Source organism: Rhinolophus ferrumequinum, chromosome 3, assembly GCF_004115265.2.
Source record: "Rhinolophus ferrumequinum isolate MPI-CBG mRhiFer1 chromosome 3, mRhiFer1_v1.p, whole genome shotgun sequence".
Taxonomy (NCBI): Eukaryota; Metazoa; Chordata; class Mammalia; order Chiroptera; family Rhinolophidae; genus Rhinolophus; species Rhinolophus ferrumequinum.
Window position 1 is genome coordinate 103,134,417 of NC_046286.1, and position 26,209 is coordinate 103,160,625.

Genomic DNA, 26,209 nt, shown 5'->3' on the forward strand with positions numbered 1-26,209 from the left:
CAACTGTTCAACAAGTGACTAGATAAACAAAACGAGTGTAAGAAAGAACAACAACAATGCTGTGAGTGAAAAGATGATGAACTACAGATAAGTCGTAAATAAAAAAGATAAAAAAGAGCAAAAAACCCCACAATTATTATAACAAATTTTCACTATTCCAGAAGACTTAGATTATGTGTTGATTCAATCAGAATTTTTTCTGAATTGTATTTTCTTTCAGTGGGGCACAAATAATGCTGTAATTTAGAGAGCAAAATTTATGCAGTGTAAATCAGCTATTGCTTTAAAGGAAATTCAAATTTCAGGTGCTTCTTTCTTTGTAAAACATACAGGTTTCTCTAAAAGTCAATTTTCCAATGCCATATGCTTTACAAGGTTAAAGTAATTATAATAACACTTAATTTAATGTGGCACTGTATGCACATCTGTGGTTTATTTATATTATTTGGTTGTGCAACTTGGGTGAATTACCTCGTCAAGGGAAATTTCAGGGGGGAAAAAAAGGTGCTCTGGAAAAATGAACTATAGCAACTTAATTCAGAGTTTCCAACCCCAGGTTTTATCCCAAATTTCATGTAAATCCAGAAGAAACTTTTGTTAAATGCTTTAATAGAAGCAAACTTTTAAGAAAACATATCTTAAGAATTAATTCTAAGAGCTTTTAAATATTTTATCTAATTTAATTCTTACCAGTTTGTGAGGTAGACATTATTATCTCAGTTTTACAGTTGAGGAAACTCAACCTCATATGATTTAATAATCTATTGGAAGTCACACAACTGCATAGGGCCAGAGAGGGATCTTCTAAATCTATGTCCAGTAATTTTTCCACTAACTTTATACTGCAACTTACACAAAACAAACACCTAGTTTCACACCCAGAAATAGTCACTCTTAATAATTTTTTTTTTTTTTGGTGATTGATGAGAAATTCCCTTACCTGGAAAGTCACTAACTTAAGTTTGATAACATGAAATGAACAATTAAACATGTGAAGATGGCGAAAGGAAAGAATACATATTTTATTAGCAGTTAATTTGCATATTTGTACCAGAAAATATATTTACTGAAAATAAAAGTAAAAGCATTTGAGTCTATCTAATTTACAATTTCAAAATAGGACCATCCCACTAAGATAAAATACATCTGATTTCTAGCCAAGCATTGACTGGGAAACCAAGTGATTCTCACTAGGCTACATAGAAGTCTACTCTCAATATTTTGTAAACGTTCTTCCACAAGTTCTTAGTTTCTCTCTTTCTCTCCTCCACACACACATACATATACTACTAGTACGTATATATGGGCTTCGTGTGATCAAAAAATTAGATTTTATAGCTTCCGGTCACTGAGTTTTTGTTTGTTTGTTTGTTTTCTTTGTGTTTGTGGGTGTGTGTTAGTTAGCAGATAGTGTTTTCCTAATATAGAAATTGGTTCTAGAGTGAGGTGACACCATTAACAAAAATCTAAAAGTACATTATGTGTTCATGACTTAGAAACTGGGCAGCTGTGAGAAAAGACGTAGCAGAGATTGATCAATATTGTGATACTAGGAAAAATATTTTTAATGTCAACTTTGGCGGTTTGTAAGGCTGACTTTTGTGCCAGTGAGACTGTAGCTCTAGGGAGATGCTTGGAAAGGCTCAGAATAATAGTGTACTCGTATGTGGGCGACTCTTGGTGCCTTAGGTAAGGTGTGACAGGAAAAGGTGAGGTCAGGTAAGAATTAGCTCCTTTCTAAGGAGAGAAAAATGGGAATGGAGAAATTGCAGTGATCAAAATCCTTGCAGGTCTGGAAAATGCAACTGCTTCTTGAACCCAAATAGTAATAAATATTTTGAGAAAGTTCTCAGCTGCAAAGGCCCAGTTAAACGTGTCAGTTGAACAAACTGATGCAGCCCTGCTTCCTGGATCAGATTACATGGATGGCTTTCCCAACTAGTTTTTCAGACAGCTTTAGGATAGCTACAGTTGTGTTCACACACACACACACACACACACACACACACGTGCACATACTCACGTGTAGAGAGTGTGTGTGTCAATGAGGGCAAGGGAATGAATCCAGCGTGAGAAGTAGCACAAAGAAAGATTTTGGCTGTGCTTATCAGTGCATAAAACAGTATTTTGGGGATAATTATATTGCCAAAGAAAACAAGAGCTAAGATTATGAAAAAGCCTTTGCCTGTTAATTCTTTACACAAACTTTTGAATCCTTAAATTTGCAAAGCTAGAAGCAAATTATGAAAGCTATACAAAGGAGCTGTACCCCCAATTCTGATGGTTTATACCAGTATCTCACGTAGGATAACAAAGTAGGAAACACCTCGAGGGTGAAGCCCCTGGAAGATAGCGGCGGAGGAATTTACCTCCAGAGAGCAGATTAAGACTTAATCAAGGAATTTCTCTCACCACCAGGACAGAGGCTCTCACAGTGCCCTCCTGGCAGGGATGTCTCTCTTTTCCCTTCGCTACATGGAAGTGTTGACTGTGGTTACGTGGCCCTGCCCCACCATGTTACGTACAGCGGGGCAGGCGAGCTGCCCTTTGCATTCATACAGGTCGCATCGCTGAGAGCCTCAACTTTGAGCTTTATGGGATGCCTGGGGCGGGGGGACTTTGGGTTGTCTGTGGAAACTGTAATCTATGGATGGGAAGAAGAAGAAAATGGAGATTTGGTGATGAGATTGGTGGACTTAAGTCAACAAAGAGGAGAGTCATACAAAACCCGACTCTGGGCACACAGCTAGATTACATTTTCCAGCCTCCCTTGCTGTTGGATGTGGCCATTTTACTGAATGTTAGCCAGTGGAACGTGTGTGGAAATAATGTAGGCCATTCCCAGTAAGGTCCATAAAATCCTCCTACGGGCAACCGTCTGTTCTCTCTGTCCTGTCAGCTGACTGGAGAAAACTCCTAAGAACTGGAAAAGGATAGGGCCACAGTACAGAGGGGCTGACACCCAGAATGGCCACGGAAAAGGCAGGGATATCTGCTGTGGACTGTGATCAGAAGAAGCAACATTTTACTGGGTTTCACACAATGAAAGGTGATTGGGGGTTTCGATTGTTATAGTAGCGGGTGTTTTTTGCATCAATGCAATTTTTTATTTTGTTGTTAAATTTCTTCCTTTCACTTTTTAATGTTTGGAGATTATCCTTGTGAAGTATGAGAAAAGTCTGTAAACTTTTTCAATTGTGTTATATCACTTTGGTTTCCCTTTGAGACCATGTTAGAAAAATCAAATCCACTGTGAGTGCAGAGGTCTCAAGTCAAAAACAGTGAACAATTAACTCTATATTGGTCATAATTTCCAAATAACGTTTCAAATGACTCAAAAGGATAGCAGCTTTACAAGTAGAAATACTGAAATTTCTGTCATGAGTAATAGTTTATACTAGGAAACAAATAAATATATGATCTGCCCTTAGCTTTCACAAGATATCGAAGAAGTGATTGATATTAGGTTATTCATTTATGGGTAGCTCTGTATTTTATTTCTTACCCTGTCAGACTGAGAAGGCCTACCATTTTTATTAGGGCTGCTGATGTACCCTGTACTTATAGTTTTATTACCTGGTGGAGAAGCTACAAGATATTGGCAGTCCTTAATAACCAGCACTTTGTGTTTCCTTGTGTCAGCAAATTTCTTAGATTAATACCCTATGTTTGATTGATGGAATTGTGCCGAATTTTTAAGTTCTAATTTCTCTAAACGCTTATAAAAAATAGTGAGAGGTATATAGCATGTACATGTAGTCTAAAATCTATCTATCTATCTATCTATCTATCTATCTATCTATCTATCTATCTATGAATAGATAGTTTTATATATACAGGGAGACAGAGAGAGAGAGAGAGAGAGAGACACTTCAACACCTCTCTCTATATATCTTTTCCTAGTCAAACCTTTGTCTGAAACTGATAGTTAATATTTGTCTATGATTAAAAATAATCAACATGCTGTTGTCTATGTTATTACATTTGTAAAATATTTTTTAAAAACCAATAACATGCAATTTAGAAAGAAAATATAAACATTAATATTCTGGAGTTCGGAGGCATAAGGGTACTTGTCCTTTAGTTTTTTGAAACTTATTGAAACTAGTTGAATGTCAGTGTTGAACAAGTACTCCCGATTTTTTAAATTTTGAGACAATAATTTTAAAAAATTAATTGAATTAAATATTTGGTCTTTTGTTGTAACACTTAAGACATATCAATTATTTGCAAGGAATCTAAAAGAATAGAGAAGCTATTTTTCCCTCTTTCGATCTCGGGATGAGAGGAGGGTAACTCTTAAAAGCTTGAAGCAATTTTTAAAATAATTGAAACTTGAATGAGCTTTGCTACAATCATTTGTGTGGTATTTCTATCAAACAGTTGTTAGTTCCTATAGCACTAGATAACAGTCTTGAAATACATGTTTTTTTAATTTAGTTTCATAGCATAACTATTGTTACATCAAATATTTGAACATGACTATTATAGGAAACTAACAACTCATCTTTTGAAGTAAAACATCAAGATTAGTATATAAATCCATAATGATGTTGATTTTCAAGATATAACTTACACTAAGGAGCATATTTTTTTTTTATACAGATAAAAAGGAATGTCTAGTGTCTCAAATTATTCTTGGTTAAGTATACGATGAGGTTGCTTACACCATATTTTATTTAGCTATTTGAACATTAAGTAGGTTCATTTGAAATCATGAATATCAAACGTTAGTTTATCTGAATTGCTTCATTAATATCTTTTCAGTGTATCATCAGATATGAATTTAGACTGTCCTCAAGTTTGTTGGACTTCCTCAACAGAAAATAATTTCCTGTGAATCAATGAATGGGTTCCCCCTGTATCAGCAAGCTGAGAGCTGTACCAAAACGATTGGCCAGACAACATCACATTCATTTATGTAACTCTTCAAAGTATCCTAGGAGAGCTTGATTACCATTCAGCATGATTTGAATCATGTCCTCCAAACCTATATTTCTATCTATCCATGAAATAAAATCTTATCTTAAATCAGCCTATGATGTTGATGGTCTGCCATTTCCCATTCTCAATGTACCGGTACTAGGATCTCAAATAGAAACCAATTCTTCTGTTTTATCTGAGTAAAGAGATACTCTACTTTCATATTATTTTTTTTTAAAGTACTATAGTATATATAAATGGTTATTTGTGTGTTTTGGGATCTAACATGATTGGAAAAAAATCTTTAGTAGTTTCCTTTGTTTTACATTGGCATGAATGAAATGTTCCTGAATTGGCAATGATGTTGTTATTAATATCACAGGCCCTGGGGTTAAAAATGTATGTATATCATTAAAACTAAACAATTCAGACATGACTCTTCCTCGACTCTACAGGTGCTTGTATAGTTTTCCCTTCTTTGGTTCGATTTTAAATATCCTAATGGACTATTCTGTTTTGTAACAAGTCAAATAATTTTCTCATTTGTAATTTTTTTTTAACTTAGCCACTCCGTACATAGATAATTCTTGTAATCTTTTCTCATAAATCAGTCTTTCTGGCTCATTAATCATCAGTACTGCCCTTTTAAATCTCACTATATATATCCCTTTCCCCAATACCTTACAGACCTGATTTTCCCTTTGCACTAAATTTATTATACATTCTTAAGTAGGCTGAAGATATAAATTGCTTTTGGGAAGAATGATGCTTTAACATTAAAAGGTTCCTAAGAGTAGTCTTATCTAGGTCTGTGTTGATCCCGCTATGTATCAAAAGACCACTTAAAGCCAGAGAGATCTGAATACGTCTTTAAATTACTTAACACTTTTAAAATACTGAGTTACATTTGACTGGATAGCTCTAATAAAATGATAAGATTTATCGCTTATAAAGTCTCAGTCTTATATTATTGTGTATTGCCCAGGAAAAATTTCCAAAGGAGAAATGAATATATATGTATTTAAAGAGGAAGTAGAATTTTTTATTAGTGTAAATGAGCATATTTTTAAACAGTTTTTCTCCCCCTAGAATATACTATAGTTAGGTAGAATTACGATGCTCCTTTCAATTTATATATTTGATCCTTATAATTTCACACACTTTGAGATATGTTTTATCGTGAGTGTGAGATTTATTCAGAAACAATCACTATTATACAGATCTTCACTTAGACTGTAAATGTGTGTGCGTACAAGGACTGAAAGCCAAACGGAAAGCAGTGCTTCCAGTGGCTGTGTTTGCTCTGCGTTCCTCCCTTTGACTCTCGCTTGCTTTGTGCTTCATCCTAACGTTCCTATGTCTGCAGACCAGGACCCAGGTTCAAGACCTTATCTGTCACTGGTGACTCCTCCCCTTTTTCATCCTCTACTCCATATGTAAATTTTCAAATATGTCAAAACAATATCTTCTTATGCCTGCTCTTGTCATTTCAAACGACGTATTTATAGATGGCCTGAGCCTTCTAGGATGTAAACTCCAGGAGAGCAGGAATCTTACATGTCTTGTTCACTCTTAAATGCCTAGTACTACATCGAACAATAGATGCTCAATAAATGTGTTTCTCAAAGGAATGAATGATACTTCTGTTTGTCTTCCATGTGCATTTGGACTGGCACCGCCCTGGTGCTTTGTACCTCTATTTAGATTATTTAAAATAAATATTTCTTTGACTTAAATTTCACCACCTAGTAGTCTGTTCTTGAAGGAAGATGGAAAGTGCAGGGGTAACGTGCAGTTTTAAACAGGCGCAGTCATGCAAAGCTTTCCTGAAAAGGTGAGCCCTGAGAAGGGACGCACACCTGGCGTGAAGGCAGCCTATGCTGTGCCTGCTGTAGGTGCACGGCTGTGGTGGGAGTGTTTGGAAGTTCTCGATGTGATTTCTGTTTTCAGTGAAGAGCAACACAACCGTCAGCCATAACTGAGGAGGGGGGAGGTTCCAGGAGAGAAAAGATGGTATGGAATATTCGGCCATGTGAGTGGTAGACGGAAAGCATAGGGGAGTGTCGTACCATTGCCAGCTGTGTTTTGCTCCAGCTAAATTCAGCTGTGTAGGTGTTAGCACAGATTTTGGCAGCATTAAAGTTTGGCAAAGCACAACAAACCAAGAGAGGGTTGATGGAGTTGAGAATGAATGTGAGAGAGAGAGGTTATGCCAATGGACCGTGAAGCACAGAAAAGAGGAAATAAGCCGTGAAAAGGATGTAGATAATTGTTACAGTGAAGGGATTTGGGGTTTTAGGATTAGGGCTGCAGAGGGATTGAGCCTGAAAGATAAGAAGTGGCGGTAGCCGTACAGTAAGGTCTTTGAAGTTGCAATTGTGGAGGGGCTGCAATGTTTTGGTAATAAACCTCAGAGTAGCTGGCTGGCCAGGATGCAGGTCAAGATCATTGACAGACAACAGGTCAAGCAAATTGAGAGGCCGGCCAGGCTACTGGATAGATTACCTCCACAGCTACTGAGACTTTATAGACTAGTCTGGAAGTGGCGGTGAGCAGCACTCTCTCGCTAGGCCCGGTCTTATAAAGTGGGTTTTGGGGAGAAGACAACTGTCACTGTAGGGAAGGTGGTATCCTTCGGTCATGTCAAGTTTCAGTGAGAACAAGGAAGTGAGGAGAACATTCTCAGTGTGTGTGTAGGGGGGCAGTGCGGTTTGGGTCAGCTCTCTCTGGAATTGAGAATTGGGGGGGGCGGGTAATCAAGGGAGACTTGATCTCCCTCCAGAGGCTCCCATGGGTAAATGCGTAGTTTAGTTTATTTTACCACTGTGTTCTACGGTATGAACATTCTCATAAACATCTCCCAGCACACTTTCTTATTGAGAAAGACAGAAATTCTGTATAGGTTCCCAAGGATAGATGCCTAGGAATGCAATTGTGAGGTCACAGGGAAGACACGTTACTAGGCAACGCCAATGATTCTCCAAGTGGCTGTCAATTTACACTCTAACCAGCAGGAATAGGACTTCCTGTGCCTCGATTTCTTCTCTAACACTTCATAGTGTCGTATTTTTGGTCATCTGGTAGCAAAAGATGTTTTATTAATGTTCCATTTGCACCCCTGTGATTATTTATACAGTTTAGCATCTTTATTTTGTTTATTGGCTATTCAGTTTTATTCTTCTGTGAAGTTACTGTTTATTGGGTTGTTTATCTTTTTACCTCTTTTTGATTTGTTGGGAGTATTCATATGTTTGGTATACTTTTTAAAATCATTTATATATGTTGGCTATAGCTCTTCCAAGTGTATGTTTCTTTTAACTTTTTAAATTGTGTCTTTTAAAATTAGCAATCATTGTTAATTTTAATGTGAACAAATATATTAATCTGTTCTGTATGGTTTTTGCTTTTATCTTTCTTAAGAAACCCTTCCCTATCCCAAAATTATAAAGATTTTTTTTGTATTTTTATTAAAATTTGTATTTAGTCTTTAATTCTTTAAATCACGTGGAAGTGGATTTGTGTATGGTGCGAGGTAGAGCTCCAATTTCGCTTTTTTACATCAATATACTGTTGTCCCAGGATCATATGTTAAATAGTACAGCCTTTCTGTGTATCTCAGCAATGTAATCTCTATTATATTATCAAATGAATCCATGCATTCATTCTACAAATGTTTATTGAACACCTATTACTGTACCAGACACTATTAATGTAACAAGGAACAAAGCAAACAATCTATTCTGGAATTTAGAATCTAGCTCAGGTAGGAAGGAAATAAACAATAAACAATAACAATAAACAATAAACATTCCATAGTATGTCAGAACAGAATGAACACTATGGAAAAAAAGAAAAAGCAGAGCAGGATAAAGAGGTTGGAGGTCCAAGGGGGGGAGAGAGTTGTATTGAATGAGATGGTTGTGGAAGGTCTCAAGGAGGAGAGTTGGGCAGACACTTACAAGAAGTAAAGGGGTTTATCAAATAAAAATATGGAGGAAGAACATTCCAGGCAGAGGGAACAACCAGAACAAATTCCCCAAATTAGCATCTATCTGGTGTGTTCAAAGAGCAGCAGGAAGCCAGTGTGTTGAAGCACAGATGACTATGGATAATAACGAGATGAGACCAGAGATGAAATGGGGGGAGCAGGATGTGTATGTCTTTGTGGGCCTTTGTGTGGATCATGTTACTAGGACACTTACTGGTTCTTTCTCTTTCTTTTTCATTTAAGTATTTATTCCACTTGGGACTAATTCTGTTGTAAAGTGTGAGGAATAGATTCAACTGGATTTTTTTTCTAGACTGCTATCACTTGTCCCAATACCAGTTCTTCTGTGAGAACTTCAATTATGCATAATTTAGATCTCCTTTGACACTCTTTCTCTCCCATATCATGCATTTCTCTCATCTCTATCACTTGTATCCTCTTCGTATTTTTCCAGTGTTCTTTGTCCCTTTTGCTTCTTCCAGTTTCATCTTCATATTTTGGAATTTTCATTCCTACTTGCTGTCGGAGTTGTACCTGCTTATGTTTCATCTTCTCCTAGCACATCATCATCTCCTCTGTCACAGTTCTTGCATTTCTCCTTTTTGGTCTTTTTCCATAAAAATGGCTGCTTCATCAAGTTTTTAAAGATTTCTTGACAAAATATTTGGTTGCCGTGCTTATCTCTGCATGGTATGTTTTTGTCGACTGGTAAGTTTCGCTGCTCTTTTATACATGTTGTTTTCCTTGTAGTGTCTTTGTTTTGATGCTGTGCTGGTTCCCATTTTAATCCTCATCATTGAGACAGTTGGCTTTTCCTAGACTGTAGTTTGAAATAGGTTTCTGGGTCTTGGTAAAGTGTAGCATTCTTTTGGGATTTATATTCCAAAATCTTTCTCTTTCTCTGCTATCAGAAAGGAAGATGGTTGCAGATATTATTTGTTTATGTATTTATTTTGATGATATTTCTCCTCTGCTTCTCTGATCCCAAACGGATATGAAAGGTCTTCTGCTTTGAGCCCTATTTACACCCATTTCTGCAAACAGGAGACAAAATTTGCCTTTTATGGGATCTTTCTCAACAGAAATAATTTTTGTTTCTGGTGTTTTCTGGAATGTATCAATGATCTCTCTCATCACTCACCATATTTCTTCTCTTCCCCATGACATGCGACTTGCCTTAGGTAGCTTTTGGAGGTCCTAATATTACAGTAAATGAAGTTCATGGCTTGTTTTTATTCACCTTAGTATATTGTATGATTTTAGAATACAAAGAAGAGAGAAATACTCACAGAAATCATTTTAACCCTTGAGATTTAGTCCTTGTTAGATACCAAGGAGGTAAAGTAGGCTGGGAAGGAGGACATTTCTTGACTCCTCTTGTATTTTATTTTAAAGTCAAGATTATCTCATATTTCATTATATATCAAAAACAAATATATAGTAACATATTTCTAAGGAAAGACAAAAGAGGAAACTCCTCACTGACTCAGGTAGTGTGTGTGTGTGTGTGTGTGTGCACACGTGTGTAAATTACTTATACAAGATTATGGATTACTTGTATAAAATTCTAATAATAATATCTAATATTTTTCAAATCTGACTCAGGTTGTGTGTGTGTGTGTGTGCACACGTGTGTAAATTACTTATACAAGATTATGGATTACTTGTATAAAATTCTAATAATAATATCTAATATTTTTCAAATCATCCTTACAGCTTCTACTCAAATGATATAATCACGAGCATGCATTGAAAGTAAATTATGGCTATGAAGAACACTTCTAAATGTAAAGCATGCTGCTGATAGAAGTTTCTGGGTTGATGAATTGTATCTACTATTTGGGACTGGTTAGACAAATGACGAATGGTTAATAGGAAAAAGGTTAAGAGTTTATTCTCCATGTGGACAAATTGGCTTTATTTTGTCCACAAGCTAACATAACTTCAGCTAGCTTTCATAGATGAAGATCTTGGCTCAGGAAAAATGTACTTCATTTTATATATTTATTCAGAGAGAGAGAGAGAGAGAGCGAGCGAGCAAAACAAAGTATACACATTATAAGAAACAAAAAAACTGTTAAAATTGTAATACTCAACATATACCGACAACAAAAGATGAATACAAGTCATGTGTACACATTTTTTTGGCACCCTGGTATATGAAGTCGGACAATTAAGTTCACGAACTTATCCCAGAAAAAGTGCTACATACCTCATTGCTAAATGTCACTATGGTCATCTTTAAAGTACTCCCCTTGGGAAGGTATGCACCAATGCCAGTACCTAGTCCACCCTTCAAAGCAATTTTGGAACTCTTTTTTTGGAACAGCTATCAGAGCGTCGTCATATTACCCTTGAGGTCCTGAATGTCATCAAAATGTCTCCCTTTCAATATTTCCTTTATCTTCGGGTAAAGAAAGAAGTCATTGGGGGGCCAGATGAGTAGGAAGAGTGTTCCAATACAGTAATTTGTTTACTGGCTAAAAACTCCCTCACAGACAGTGCCGTGTGAGCTGGTGCATTGTCGTGATGCAAGAGCCATGAATTGTTGGTGAAAAGTTCAGGTCGTCTAACTTTTTCACGCAGCCTTTTCAACACTTCCAAATAGTGAACTTGGTTAACTGTCTAGTTGGTACAAATTCATAATGATAATCTTTCTGATATCAAAAAAGGTTAGCATCATTTGAACAAGTCCGCGAACTTAACTGTCAGACTCCGTGTGTGTGTGTGTGTGTGTGTGTGTAATCTAAATAAAAATAAAAACATATTACATCTTGATAGTGAATGATGTATCTATCTTTACCTAAGGTAAACAACACACTATTTAGGTAAATCTTCATTCCTTCTTTTCCTTTCACATTCTTAACATTTCTTTCTTGATTGAATGAACCATAGTGGAAACCATGGTGGAAAACCCAAAACAATAAGATCATAATCTAGTATTTCTTATTATGTTATCTTTCAGTTAAGTTGTCATATGTGTGCTTTGTATGTATAATAACATAAATGTTTTAGAATATTTCTTTCTTTCCTTATATGACCTCTAGAGTTTAAAAGTTATACTCAGGGTATTTAATATCTCTGTAAATTGTATGAACTTTCAAAGTACTTCTAATTTAGAAGGAGCCAGTAAGCTGAAGGAAAAGCAGAACTCTTTTTTACCAATATAAATGTATTTTATTGTAGACAGTTCTAAAAATTGTTTTCTATTAAATAGCTAGTTCTTTCTGGAGAATATCAGTTTGCATCATTAGACACAAGGATTTTCAAATTTTCTATTAAAATATTCATGATATGTAAAATGTAGATGGTAATATAGTCTCGTCACATACACAAAAATGACATTTTTGCTCTAATTATTCAGTAAGAAATAACTCTGTTACAAGACAAAGAATATATGTTTAGATACAAACTATTTTCCATGCTTTAAACATTAGAGGTGTAAGGGGAATAGCTATCTTTTAAACTCTTACCCATTTATATTCTCCTTTCACATTTAGCTCACTCGTTTCCGTGGCCTTAGTGTTAAGTGTGACAGTGTTTTAACCAAGCCGCCTCAGTCATTCAGGCATGTTATCAGTTCTGCAAGACAGATACTAAATAGCATGTCTAAATTGAAATCTCCGATGACTCTCTGGAGACAAGCTGATAGCAAGAATCACACTTGGGCACTTAAATCTGGGGCCTTTTTCTGTACTTAACTGCACAAAGAGATCAGCTTTTGAGTAAAGTTTTTAGTCTTCAGGTGTCAAGATTTCTTTTGTATCATTTGATTATTGTGCCTCATTTTGTTAGGAAAGACTCTCAATCTTCTTCTTTTTTTTTTCTACATGGAGAATTTAATGAACCACTAATGTCTAGTACTTTAACCAAAATAATTGAAAAAGAAATTGTGTAGTCCAGCCATTGCTTTGCAGGCTATTGTAGAGTGTAGAGACTACATTTTGAAATACAATCTCAGATCCAAGAGTATTCCAGTTTAGTTATACACTTGAAATGAAGTAACCATAATTTCCTCAGCAATCTTTGGGACTTTCTCCTATCATAGAGCATTGCAGAACCATTTCTGAATCACGTTGCTGGATGCTAGCCTGAAAGAAGTCTAGTGTCTGCAGAGCTGAGGTCATTGTTAGGATGACAGCTGAGAACAAATAAGCATTGACATGTAAATCGGGATGCATTTCCACAGTTCCTTTGGATTTCAGTTTATATGAAGAGTAAAACAAGGACTTTGTGTGCCCTGTGAGGTCCCTCTTAGCTCCACAAGTGGCTGCATTCTCAGATAAGATGGTATGTCCGCAGTGTTTGTTGAATTAATGCATACACGTGCTGGGTTATAGAGGTGTGGGAAGGATTAAATACCTTATGCTTCGGGTGTCTGTGGAGGAATGGCTAGACAGATCAACAGTCAGCTTGCAAATGTCTTTGTGTAGCGTGTCAATGGGAAATCATTTATGGCTTTTAAATAGATGAAGATATGATTTAATTAGTCTATTAGAATATTCATTGTGCAGTCAGCAGAGGAGTGATCTAGAAAAGGCAAAGCTGGAGGCAAAAAGAGCAAATAAAGCAAAGACAAAGAGATTTTCCTACAAAAATTTAAAACCTTTAAATGTTAAATAAATAAAAATGGAAAGCAGAGATGGTGAGGAGATCATTTGCGATTAAATGCAACCAACGATTAATACCTTTCACTATAAAAGCGTCATACAAATTGATGTTAATTTGGAAGAGACATGAACATACGTTCACAAATGTGTACATATGGCATTTATATTAAAATGAGAAAATGTTCATCCTCTTTCGTTAAATTGGGAGAATAGTCAGGTGCTATTGACTGAATTTGTGTCTCCCCAAATGTCACATGCTGAAGCCCTAACTCCCAAAACGATGGTATTTGGAGGTGAGCCTTTGGGAGGTAATTAGGAGTATGAGGTGACCCCATGAGAGTGGGGTCTCCGTGATGAAATTAGTTTCCTTATACTAACCATTCCAGCAGCCCAAGCAGACTAAGACATAAAGACCTGTTCTTTTGCTTAATTAACAAATAACTTTATCAAGAATCATGACATATTAAGATTATCTGATATGGGGGATTCTGTCTGAAGGAAATAATATAAAATATGAAAAATGTATTATGCCTGAGATGTTTACAATAATGTAATTACAAAATCCAAAGAAAATTGGAAATAATGTAAATTACAAATATAATTGCAAACTGTCAGTGAAATACTGCCTAGCCACGAAAAATGAAATTTTGATATCAGGAGCAACATCAAAACCTATGATACGAAGTGAAAAAAGTACACGAAATAGAAAGGACATAAATATGTAAAACTATGGTATTTGTATATGTTTTTGGACAGTCTAAAAGGGAAAGCACATTATTAGTAGGTGCTAGATTATAAGTGGTTTAACAAGATTCCCCTCTATTCTGCAGTTTATTATTTATATACCGTAAGTAGATTTTCATCTTTGTAGTCTGAAGTCTGTCTCATCGTAGCCTCTAGCTCTCCTTATTCCATCAGCCATGCACCCTAGATATTTCCTCTTTAGCTTTTGGCCAACACCCAATCCTTTAACGCAGTGATGGAGTCATGTCCTTCAGAGGAGAAGGTCAAATCTCTTTCCTACTCCGCCCTACTTCTCTGATTTCTGCCAGGTTATTGCGCAGCTCTAAGCTCTGATTTCCTTGTCTGTAAGATCATTTCCTGTGGGTTTTGTTGAGATGGGTAATGTTTGTAAGACAAGGAACACAATATTAGCAGAAGTTATTATTATTTTTGATGCCACCCTAACTTCAGGCCTTTGTCATCTCATGCTTGGACACTGCATCAAGTCCATTTTGGGCATCTTGTCTCCGGTCTCCTGATGGTAGGCCATCCAGTTAGATTAGTGGACTAATCTTCCTAAAATAGGTCCCCCACACCACTTGGAAGTTTTCTCTGCCACTCGCTGCTACCTGTAGGGCCTGACTTTTAAGGACTCTGCAGGATGTCTATATATATTGAATATTTATATACATAAATATTCATATACAGTTCTTGTTATCTTCTCTGGCTGTTACTTGGCAAAAACACTGCTATCATAATGTGTTATTGTATCATTAAATTGTTACATTGTTGCAGCTTCTTATAATAGCTGCCTGGTCCTATGAGCTCATTTCTGTCAGGGCTGGGGGGCTGCAACTGTCATTACAACCAGATTTGCTTAGTGTTAATATCGTGCAGACAACGTCCTGGTCACTTGGTGACCTTGGGTATTGCAAAATTTCTGACGTAGTAAAGCAATTACAGTTGGCACCTGGGGCACACACTGAATTACAATCCTTTTTGCTCAGAAGTCTAGGCTGAAAGCAACACATCTGCGGGCCCTGGGGCCAGCATTCAGGTGCGCGTGTAGCTCAGAGACTAGACTCACCAGGGGCCTCACCACAGTGCTTTCGTGAATCCAAATTTCAGGTTGAAACTGATGAAAAGAGGAAAGGAATGTCTTTGCATTTCATTGTTTCAATCTTAATGAGTTGGCTAAATGGACCAATTAGAATAACACAATGTACATCCCCCACTTGAAGTAAAAGTCTATTTTTTTAGCAGCTTCAGATATGCTGAAAAAAGGAAGCTTTCAGACGGCATGATAAAGAATTTTCGAAAGCCTTAAATTCCTTTCTACTAATTATTATTAGTCTTGTGACAATATGACAGAGACTGTGATCTAAGTCCTAAATCCATTACAGCACATTCAATAAAGTACTCTGTCATCTGTATTCACTTCAAAGTACATTCAATATCTCGGTTCCCAAGTGCATTAGATTTTATTAAAAGCTTTCTGCTGCAACATCCATTCTTCCTAATTGGTTTATGGGTGGCCCCCACCATTCAGGCAAATCCTAATTGCATTTTCCCACAAATCTAATTTGATTTATGGTTCCTTATTTGCTCTATATTATTTATAATAAATCGGGGTAAAATTCTTAAGACATTAAGTAAAATTTACAGTAGTTCTAAAAACATGGGACTTACCTAGGATTCTTAACAGTATTTTCACTTGTTTTTAAATTGTTTACTCAAAGTTACATCTTTCTGTGTGTATCCAGTGATAATATCTTTATTACCATTCCAGAGGTCAATTATATTTACTGAAATTTTCTAGTACAGACTTTTAGAATTACTTGGAATGTTGGAATGCATTATGGGTAAAATAAAAAAATAGTATGTCCTCCTATAAGGTTTAAGTGGGTACATAGGAATTTCAGATAGAAACAAAATACTACCTAGAAACAAAGTGATGTTCTCTGTGTGCAGTTTGGTGACACTTCTGCTGCACCAACAGGTCTAACCTGTTACGTGTAAGGAATGCCTAACAATTCATGAAAAGTCTCTGGGATTCTTAGAAATGTGTTCATTCTTTGAAAAATTTGGGCAATTCAAAGTTTGAGATCAGAATCGGCAAGATCAGAGTATATTTAGAATAAGAGAGAAAAGGGAAAAGAGATACTGAATGTAAGATACTACAAAGAGAAGGGATAAAGATGGGGAACGTCAAGCGAATTTTAGGTCCATTAAACAAGTGGGAGGCCTGCTGTCGACATCATCAATAATAATTTAGCATCTAGAAAATCTCAAAAGGATGGTTAGCAGATGCTGAGCAAGACGCAAGGTCTAAATGATGGTTGTAGTTGAATTTATTAAATGAGGTTTTGGGTCTTTCATCTCTACTAGAACAATCAAAGGGCCCCCCAACACCCCATAGTGTCTGTGGAGACCCCATCGGGGCAGCCTGGTTTTCCGCCCCAGCCAGCAGTCATGACAGACTCTTCCCCTTTCCCGCTGGGGTGTCGTCAAAGCATGCCTCAGAGAGAGTCAGGATTTTCACACTGCCCTGCAATAATGAGGCCACCCCATCTGTGTGTGGGGAGCACCCTTCCCTCTCAGGGAGGTGTCAGTGGAGGCCAAGTGGTGCTGGAGCCCTACCTGCACCCAGTATTGATGAGGGCTCCCTCCACGGGGGTCAGCAGAGGCCAGGAGGGGTACCAGGACTTCTGCACCAACCTGGTAGTGATGAGATGCCTTCCCTCCGCCAAAACTCTGCCAGAGACATGTCAGATAAACCAGATGAAACAGGATGTTTAAGATCAAGTCTCCAAATAAATACACCAACATCCACGTTTCAACAGAAAATCAATTGTCACACCAAGATCAGGAAGACCACAAAGCAAATGGAAGAAGACGATCAATACATACTGTCCCCTCCCCAGTCGCGGCAACCACCACTCCACTCTGTTGCTATGAGTCTTCTTTTTTTTCAGATTCCACCATAAGGGAGATCATTCTGTATTTGTCTTTTTGTCTGACTTATTTCACTTAGCATAATGCCTTCAAGGTCCATCCATGTAGATGGCAGGATTTCATCCTTTTTTATGTCTGAGTAATATTCCATTGTATAGATACCACATATTCTTTATGCATAAAAGTTAATTTTAAAAAACAAACAAACATAAAATGACATACCTTCTGAGCAGTCATCAGTACTCTACAATGGCAGTTCTTACACACATGCACACACACACACACGCACGCATGCACAATTACACTTAAATTTCTGTAAATATGTATGCATGCTAGTTTAACTTGACTTAGTATTCTCTTTATGTTCCACCACTTTGGGGGGGCATTAAAATGGTGACATCATGGTATATGGTAATCTTTTTTTTTTTTTTAATGTAACCTCTTGGCAAAATAAAAAGTTGTCAATTCTTTATCAATTCCCAAAACTGTGATTCAAGATTTTCTGGTCCATGAATTGGGAAAATCACAGCTCTCCATTTCCTATTATACTGATGAACCTGAGAATGTTCTCGATTGTATGTAGAATCTAGCTCCAAGCTCTGCACAAAATAGTTGTCGGACGCACACGGTTATTTAACAACTGCATGAATTGGGCTGAAAATGATGGCTAATAATTCTAATGCCAGAACAAATTTCACATCTTCAATAAGTAAGAGGAAATCGTGCTTCCCCCTGCCCAGTGTCACCTTGGTTACTTATGTGATTGTGTACTGGACGTGTGCTATGTAATGACGAAAACTCAGATGTTCATAACTGCCTTTGTGTTACCTCACTCTTCAACTGTGCTCCAGCATTTAATCATCTTAATAAGATATTTCTTAATATCCCACTTATTTCCTAATATTAGCCTTTATATGTCCATTAGATAAAATGTATTTGTCATTATCTAATGTACTACTGGGGGTACCAAAGAAATGTATAGAAGTGGACACTTTGGTCAACGTTGCTCAAGCAGTAGTTGGCCATAATCAGAAGTGTCTGGATGCTGATGGGAACCACTTTGAGCACCTCTTGTAATTGCAGAAGTCACATGTGACTTGTATTCATCTTTTGTTATCTGTATATATTATTGCAATTTTAATACAGTTTCCTTTCTTAAAATATGTGTACATTTTTTGGGCACCCTCTGTATTATATTTTATATATTTCTTTGTTAAAATTAAAGTTTTCACATAAATATTAAAAATTAACGTAACTTAAAATATTAAGATATTACATAAATTATTAGCTATCTTGTTCGTATTAAGAATTAACAAAATAACCATGGTTTTATTAAACTACTAAGTGACTAGCATTTTCCTTTTTTTTCAAATATGGGGAAAGATAATCATGTTTAGACTATACGTAAGGAACAATACAGTGAACTATAATTTTCTAAATAGTTCACTAATCACTTTGAGTCTTGGAACCTAATGAATTAGTTTATATGTAAATAATGCACATTTAAAAGGTATACTCAATGTGAATAACTTAATATGAAATATTTCTTCTTTAATAAATATATCAATTTGAGGGATGAAAGATTCTCATGTAATCTATTTTAGTTACTTTCTCATAAATTCACATTATGAAATGTATGTATGCTATATACACACATAGTAGATAAGCATTTTTTCTTTTTTAACCTCTCATTTATTGTCAGTAAATTTTATATCACGTTTTATAGGGTCTTGTTTGTTAATATTTATAATGTGAGAATATATCCTGCAATGTGATGTATATAGAAAGATATAAAGGAGATATTTTAAATTTATTACTTCTCAGGATTCCACAAAATAAATCAGACCTGAGATTAGAATTAGTAATTATTAGGAAGCTTAAGTTTTAATACTCTGAACATAGATAAATTTATTAAAATATTTTTTAACCAAAGTTCAGGCTTCCCTTCCTTATAAAATATTTTTAGTGATATTTTCTAATAATACTTCCAAAGTAGCTTGAAATAAAATAAACCCTTAATAGTGACCATAAAATAATTTTCTTCTCCAGATGTTTGTATTAGGGAGATTCCTGCTGTCCATTATTAGTAAATTGTTCTTTACCATCCAGAATATTTTATACAAACTGAAACTTAAAAAAAAAAAAAGACAGAAATGACTCTTTTCTCTGTGTCTTTTTCAGTGTGTTTTAAAATCTGATTCCTATTTGTTTTTTCTTTGAAGGTGAGAGGTCCTCCAGCTGCAGGAGCATTTAAAGAAAGACCAACCAAACCCACAGCGTTTCGAAAATTTTACGAGCGAGGAGACTTCCCAATTGCCCTTGAGCATGATTCAAAAGGAAACAAAATAGCGTGGAAGGTAAGTCAGGGCACAGCTGGGAGAGCCAGCTGCACTTGCCGAAGTGACATCTCCCAATGCCAAACTAACTTGGCTGATAAATAAATAAACGGGAGTGAATTCGCAGCAAATGGAAGATGGTGGGTAAGCTCTTAGAGAAAGCCTCCCCGTGTCAGCTGTCCACCTTGACTAACAATTAAATTATAGCCTGCAAAAAAGAAAATGACAGAGTTGCTTTGCCTTAGAGAATTGTCTGGTGCCCAATTCATCTCTATTTTTATGAGAACCTGGCAGCCCAGCCTGTTTCAGGCAGTCCATCAAATGATGGAACTGGTGGCTAGATACAGAGAGCAATAGCCATTTATCTCCCCCAAATTTCACCTTCCTGCAGGACACTTCCAAATGGAAGCTTTAATTACCTAAATGGATAGGTCAAGATTGTCTGCTCCCTGGAAATGCAGAGTGGAATACAAAAGAGGGCCGGTTCTCAGTGCTGTGCTCTCCTTTCCGTGTGCAGCACGTGTCAGCCGGAGCCGTGGCTGTCATACGTGCCCTGTTAGAGGCTGACCTCCACTGCTGAAACCATTACAGCACCGACATTTTCCTGACAAAAGGTTAATTGGCTTCAAAATAAATGTATCGCCTAATGACTCCATTCTAATGTGGCTGTGTTTCTTTCTAAAAGGCTCACTGATATTATTTGTAAAAACTTGCCAATCTCTTAACTGGAGAAGGCTGTTACATTTAATTTGAAAAATGAATGCTGATCTCTAACCAGCTTCACTATTTAATTATTTTTGTCATCAACGACTTGGCTTTGGGTGATATTTATCAGCTAAAAGGGTTTCTCAGCCTTAAAACAGAAAAGCGGTTGCACATGTGTATCACATCAGGTTAAGGAACATAAAAGGTTTTTGCCAAAATCATTTAAAGTAAGCAATTGACCCATTTAACTAAAAAGTCCTATCGTAGTGTCTGAAGAAGGTGAACGTAGGAATTGTAACTAGTAACAAATGAATTTATGTTAAAAAGTAAAATGATCAAACTGAACAATTCATCAAACTGTCTTAGAAAGATTAATTAAAATTAACCTCTTCCTCCGTGTCTCTATGGAAAAACAAAGAATTGTTTGCATTGTTTCTATGTCCTTAAATGTTTTCATATAATTATGAAACATTTACAAATCTTGAAAAGATATCTGATAGACAGTTATTGAACTTAGAAATATTACAGATTATTTGGCAAGAGAAATCTGAAGGTGTCCTTGTTATTTAATTTTATCATAGTTTTTTAGGAGGATGTAGAACATTGTCGTAAAGCTTTTCATTGTCTCTATTACAGTGTGAAATTTCTCGTGTGAAAATGTGCATGTAATGAGAAAAAATTCATAGGAAGTATGATTAATTTAGATATTTTAGTCTTAACATAAGTACCCATTTCCATAACTTTACTGCGATTTTGGGGTTTGTTTATATTTCATTAATTTTGTGGATATTGTGTTTGTGTACTGGTTTACACAAGATAACACAGTGGAGGTTCCTAAAAACCTGAGTAAAAGAATTTGCCACGTTTCTTTATAAAAAGTGAGTGGATTTGGTCTTTTAAGTAAGTACAGCACATAAAAAAATCATATCAATTAAAAGAATTTATAGATTTTTTGACCTGTTCAAATACTCTTATCAGTACCTTTTAGAAATGTCAAGAGACTAGAAAAAATTAGTCTCGAAAAATAATAGGATATATGATGAATCATTTTGCGTTATCTTTGCTAATACAGCAGTCAGAAGGGATATAAACTGCTTTTCTTTTTTATAGCTATATTAATTCTCTTAAGCTACTATTGACTATTGTACTGATCCAGCCATCTACAAAGTCAGAATAAAGAGGAAGCAATTTATTTGCTGCCACTGGTAGGATAACAGCATACATTTAAAGAAACATCCCATTACCCATGAGACTTCTCTTTTAAAGCTGTGCCAACCACACTTCAATTTACTTCTCTCATATTGAAAATAAAACATTAAAATTGTTAAGCATAGTGTCCATATTTACATTTAGTCCTCAGCACGCTCGCTGTAGGGCGGTCTGGTACTTGGTAGGAGCACAGGGCATCTGCGGGAGGCAGTTCCTAAAAAAAGGGGCCTGGAGTACTGAAGGAAGCAGGCCTTCTCCCCCCACAAAACAAACCAAACCCACCAAGCCGAGCCCCTGAGCTGCACGTCCCTGCGTGTAGACAGTCTGGTCAGGCAAATCTGATCTCCACGTCATAGCTCTCCCCTCGCGGAAGGAGAAGCCGTGGTCCCCTTTCCACACTCCTTGTGGATGCCAAGGGAGTGCGTGAGTGCCCGAAACAGTGTGCACGTCTCCGCGGTGACAGAGTCCATGTCTTTGATCAGAATTACAGGCGGCCTGTGGCTCTGCCCAGGGGTCACTGCGCTGAGGCAAGGCTGTCCCAGCTTCTCAGGCTCGTCTCTGTCTGTGAAGTTGCTGGTGGCGGATCCCCATCCCAAACTTCAAATACCCCTTCTCCTCGTTTTTCATTAGCTGGCCCCATCACCGTCATATCAGAAATCACCGTACAGGCTTGAAATAGCAAAGGCACTCTACAGGGATATCTTACAAATGACCTAGTAAAGTCAGAACATAGGCTTAAGACTTAGAGCTAGGAAAATGCCTTTGCGTGTTTAGGTTTCTCACCCCGCGTCTTGAACTGACCTCATAGTTGAGTGCACATGGAAATGGCCGTTTGTACCATGGGCCACATAGAAGGGCCGAGCGAATGGCGTGATCTGTGCCTGTTGGTCCATTCCTGGTGGTGTCTCTACAGATCAGAGCCGCGTCTGACACATCTCTCTACCCTGGTGGAAACGCCCCACATCTGCCCTAACATGTTACTACCAGCCATATGTGACCATTAAGCATTTGAAATGTGCCTAGTGGGACTGAGGAGCTAAATCTTAATTTTAATTAATTTTAATTTAAATAGCCACCATATTAGACAGTGCTGCTCTAGATTAAGGTAATGGCAGCCAAAAAAAAAAAAAAAAGCCCAGTCACTATTCAAATGAATAGGACTGACCTGTGCATTTTTGTATGCACACGTCATGACAATGAATGTATGACATGAATGTACGACACGTTGTCTATGCTTGTTGTACATTCCTTTGGTAAATATGAAAAAAGAAGCTTTGTGAAATATTAGTAGTGAAATTTTCTATATACTTACCACCAGTAAGTGAATTATCTATAAAAGATGAATAGATCTGACCTGAAATATGAAATCAACCAGGTAAGTTCTGGCATCCTTTTTCTATTTTAAATACACATTTTCTAAATTTAGCAAACTAATTCTTGATTAGCAATGGTAAAAGACATAATAAAGTATAATTATTACTTTAAAATTTTTAATCTGCCCCTTTTTCTGATTTTTTTTTTTTTTTTTTTTTGGCTACTGACATTCACAAAAAATGACTTTCTTCTGTTGTTGATAACTTCAATATCCAGAGTACAGGCAACAGAAATGACAGACAGCGACCATTCTGGATATACTACCAGGCAGATAATCAGCAGAAACAACAGACATTTAAACATTTGTGTTTGAGTTTCCACATCTTCAATTTCCTGTGCTTCTATAACAGGAATCCTGCCCCTGACAAGGAAAGTGCTGGGGGGAGCGGTCGGGCTCTGTCTGAAAGTCTGCCCTGTCGAAATGGCATTCCTGAGGGAGAAGAAATGTTAAACAAATATGTATATGAGACATGCTGCCTGTTGTCTCCACCTCCCCGGCTTAGAGGAGTGTAGAAGGTGGTCCTTCAGTGGAGAGGAGTTATAAACTGCACTAAAACCAAACATTAAAGATGAGTCATAGGGGAATATGAAATTATATAGGAGTTTGCATTGCTTTTCTGTAAACTCTTCTCTCTCTTCTGCTTCCAGGCAGAAGCTTCCACCCCTACCCGCTCCCCATACCCTCGGATCAGTTTAAAACAGCCTTCAGTTCTTTGTTTCTTCCTCCCCTCCCTCTACCTCCTCTACGTTTCCCCTCCTCCTCTCTATCCTCTGGTCCTTCATCTTCCTCCTTTCCATCCTCTCTCCTCCCCTCATTCCTTTTCCTCTTTTTGTTTGTTGCTTCTCGCAATCCACATTTCCCCCTCTAGCTTTCCCAGGGTCCATTCTGGAAAAGGAGCCAGGAGCCCATTCTAGTTCTGTGTTTTGAGTACGAATCTGAAGTCATTTGGAGTAGTCACCCCAATGAACTTGAAATAATAATTGTTACTTAACACAATTAAAGAGGAACACAAATGTGACTCGTAGGAATACTGTGAAATTCACCATTTGGTTCTGAACTCGTATTCTGAGCCATTGTTTTAAAATAGTATGGGGATATATTTTAAAATAACCACTTCAATGCAGACCTTGGGAGAAAGAGTTGGAGAAAATTATCATAGTCACTTTGGATTTTTTAAAATAACTAGATGGAATTATAAACCATTCACTGTTTTAGAAATGAAAACAGCTGCAATTACACTAAATTATTTGACTTTATAGGCATTTTGATGTCGTGGATATTGATAGAAATCACCTTTCTGCATCTGTCCGTGATCCCGTGCTACGTGACAGAATGTGATATGCACGAACAGAGTCTTATTTTCCACTAAATTTCTAATGAACATGCATGAGGATGTCCCAAATATTAAAGAGGTCTGGATAAGAAATAGAGGCCCTATAACTGTCTAGCCAAGTCAGGATATAATACAGACCCTGTTACAAGTGCAACTACAGTTGCAAATCTTCACATCATCTCAAAAAGGGAAAAGCTCAAAATGGACTTTGTCTCAAATTCCACTCGCTTAGCACCTTATAACCCCTCACCTGGCAATGTAGTGACCATTGTTCAAAGTAGCCTTGCTGCCAGGGACATTCCTGCGTTCTTGTGTGTGTGTGTGTTTTGTTTTTTAATTCTTTAGTTGATATGTAAGTGATTTTTAGTAGTCAGTTACATTGAAATAAAATTGATAAAGCCGTAACTGACACACACAGGCAGATACTTGAGAATGGACTTCAGAGAGCCTGTCTTCATTGCCAAAATGTATCTTTCATTGTTGGACGTGTATACAGTTTCACCATTAAGCATACATCCCCTGAGGTTAAGATATCATACAGTTACTTGTTGATTAAAACTAGGATCACAGGCTTTGTTGTTCTATTAAACAGTGATTTCATAAATTCATATTAGGTAACTAAAAGCACACTTTTATATTTTTTAACCAATGAGTTCTACAAACGTATCCATGTATATATTAAAATTTATACCCCACTTTATTAAAAAAAGATTTCAAGTTGTTTTACAAAGAACTATAAAAAGACAGAGTTAGAATATAATAAGAAAAATGAAAACCAGATAGGGACCTACAATGGAGCCAATATCAAGGTTAATAAAAATGGCATAGCCTGATGTCTTCTAAGGCACGGATGTTTGTCTGTATGTCTAGTTTGTTCGTTCATTTATCCCCGTGCCTAGAGCAGTATCTGCACAGAGTAGGTGCCCAGTGATATGTGTTGAATGGATGTTAGCATACTAGAGCTGGTTGTCTTTAACTTTTACTTCTGTAGACACTCTCACTGACCATACGTCTCACTCTTTAGGCCTTATTTTCCTTCTCCATAAGCGATTATCACATACAGATGATTGGTGTGTCTCTTTTTAATTGGAAGTTCAAGAAATTTTGTTTCACAATTACTATATTTGAGATGTTTATGAGATATTTCCAAGAACAAATATTGATCAGAAATTAGCCATAGAGACTAAGTTTTCTGGTAACGAAATGGGAAGATTAGCACCAGCGAATTAATTTGAATTCACAGTTCAGAGTTATGCACAGTAGTTTTGGTGGGTTGAACTGGTATCATGAAAACACTCCTTACATTATACATGGCTTTACTAATGTTTTACATTCCTTAAGTTTCAAAATGACAAGTTCATTTTTCTTTCTAAATGACTATAAAAATACGTGTCTAACTGTAACATCCAAGTAAAGAAAATGCTGTGCATAAATTAATCGGATGCTTAAGTTAGTTTTTAAAATGTCTACTGAAGGTGGTTGGACAGCACCTTCCATTCTGTGTCGCCGATGAGTTGCTAATACTCGTGTATGGCGTCAAGTCAGAATTTCTTCCCTGGTATGTTCTCCTTTTTTTCAGTTCTTGTCCATGTTTAGCAACATTGGTATTGTGAACTATAAAAACTCTGTCAGTGTGATTTTTCATTGACATAACTGATAATCTCATACTAGGAAAAACAGTTACTGAATGTAAGTATTATTAAATGTGCACTGATTTTCTTACAATTAAAATCAGCCCCAAACCATGAAAGCTCATTGTCTGTAAATACTGTTGCATTTTCAAGTAAGTCACTCTGTGTGAGACCCCCAATCCGTTAGCTCTCAGTACGTTGTTCTGAAAATTCCATACGTTTGATTAATAATTTAGGCCTTTGGTGCTTTCAATTTCTTAATATTTCAGTGTCTTAAGGATTCAGAACGTTAATCCATTACCCCCCACATACACACACACACACACACACACACACACACACACACACACCAACCAGGTAAATCTGATACTGACTTTTGAAATCTTGTAGGCAAATTTATTTAAGAGTTGAATAATTTGTT

The 26,209-nt window shown here is 36.7% G+C and overlaps 1 protein-coding gene across 2 annotated transcripts in view; it reads left to right on the forward strand.

Moving 5' to 3' along the window:
* The window catches only part of PACRG (parkin coregulated), a 430,204-nt gene that overhangs the window by 29,166 nt on the left and 374,829 nt on the right, over positions 1 to 26,209 (forward strand). Inside the window, exons 1-2 of one of the 2 annotated variants that reach the window (XM_033103452.1) lie at positions 13,092 to 13,201; positions 19,422 to 19,556. In XM_033103452.1, coding sequence (XP_032959343.1) covers positions 13,199 to 13,201; positions 19,422 to 19,556 — 138 coding nt within the window. In that variant the 5' untranslated portion in view covers positions 13,092 to 13,198. Of the gene's footprint in view, positions 1 to 13,091; positions 13,202 to 19,421; positions 19,557 to 26,209 lie in introns of those variants that run through there. The other variant, XM_033103451.1, reaches the window with a different exon arrangement.